Source organism: Acanthisitta chloris, unplaced genomic scaffold (assembly GCF_000695815.1).
Source record: "Acanthisitta chloris isolate BGI_N310 unplaced genomic scaffold, ASM69581v1 scaffold731, whole genome shotgun sequence".
Classification (NCBI taxonomy): domain Eukaryota; kingdom Metazoa; phylum Chordata; class Aves; order Passeriformes; family Acanthisittidae; genus Acanthisitta; species Acanthisitta chloris.
The window spans coordinates 59,963-61,004 of record NW_008654130.1 but is presented as its reverse complement, the minus strand read 5'-3'; the positions used below and the strand labels follow the sequence as shown (position 1 = coordinate 61,004).

The 1,042-nt window shown below is 47.8% G+C and overlaps 1 protein-coding gene across 1 annotated transcript in view; it reads left to right on the top strand.

Moving 5' to 3' along the window:
* The first annotated feature begins 943 nt into the window (after positions 1 to 943).
* RNF152 (ring finger protein 152) overlaps positions 944 to 1,042 on the top strand; it is a 799-nt gene continuing 700 nt past the window's right edge. The window contains exon 1 of the mRNA XM_009083345.1: positions 944 to 1,038. Coding sequence (XP_009081593.1) covers positions 944 to 1,038 — 95 coding nt within the window. The remainder of the gene's footprint in view (positions 1,039 to 1,042) is intronic.

Genomic DNA, 1,042 nt, shown 5'->3' with positions numbered 1-1,042 from the left:
ATCAGATTGTTCTGTGAGGCCTTTGGTGGTCCTGGGTCTAAACAGATCCTTTTGTCTTTGGTGTGGGTTTTATCAGTGAGGTTTATGTTTCAGAGGGCCATGTTCAACAAGCTACTTGTGTAACTAGGCAGTTAATTTCACTGAAAATGGTGCCATTCCTTTTCATTATGTGCAAATGTGGGTGTTTGGGTATAGTTACATGGGTGCTCATTCATGCACAGACTTAAGATCAGGAGCCTGTGGAAATGCTTCCATTTAAACATACTTTTTCTTTCCCCCACCTTTCATGCAGACTTAGCAGTTGAGCCAAATAGCTAAAAATCCTCAGGGGTTTAAAGGATTAAATGAGAACAGTTGTTAAGGTGCAGGAAGGACTGAAAAGTCCTGAGAAAATGACAGGAGGTAGTTGCTGAAGGACCTGGCTAGTGAACTACAAGCCACATCTGTTATGGGCATAAATGTAACTGTGAGTGGAGGACTTGTGGGTTGATGGAGATTTTATTGCTGGGAAAATTTAAAAAGAAAAAGAATAAAAAGGGAGACCTAGCGATGGCTGACCTGAAAGCTTGCCACTGGGCTGTTGGGTGAAGCCAGTGAGAAGATGCTTTCTAGTTAAGGGTGCAAGTTTGTTTCTCCCACCAGATAACAAGGTCAGCGCTAGTTTTCATTCTCCCTTAGCTGGACTCTCTTGTTCCCACTGGTTCCTGTGAGTAACCTTTTCCTTCATGTTTTTCTGTTTGTTTCAGGTACTGAAAGCTTCAGGCTGAAGGTTTTCCTGTGCTCACCATAGCTGCTGCCAGGGCACTGCCCTGCAGAGAAGCTGCATTGGGAAGGAAGGTGCTGCCCTGAGGAGAAGTGGTGGGAAGGCAGGTGTACCCCTCGGCTCGGGGTGTCAGGGTGCGGCTCATCACAAGGCCTGCTGCACCTCCCCATGCCAGCCACCATGGAGACACTGTCCCAGGACTCTCTGCTGGAGTGCCAGATTTGCTTCAACTACTACAGCCCCCGCCGGCGGCCCAAGCTGCTGGACTGCAAGCACACC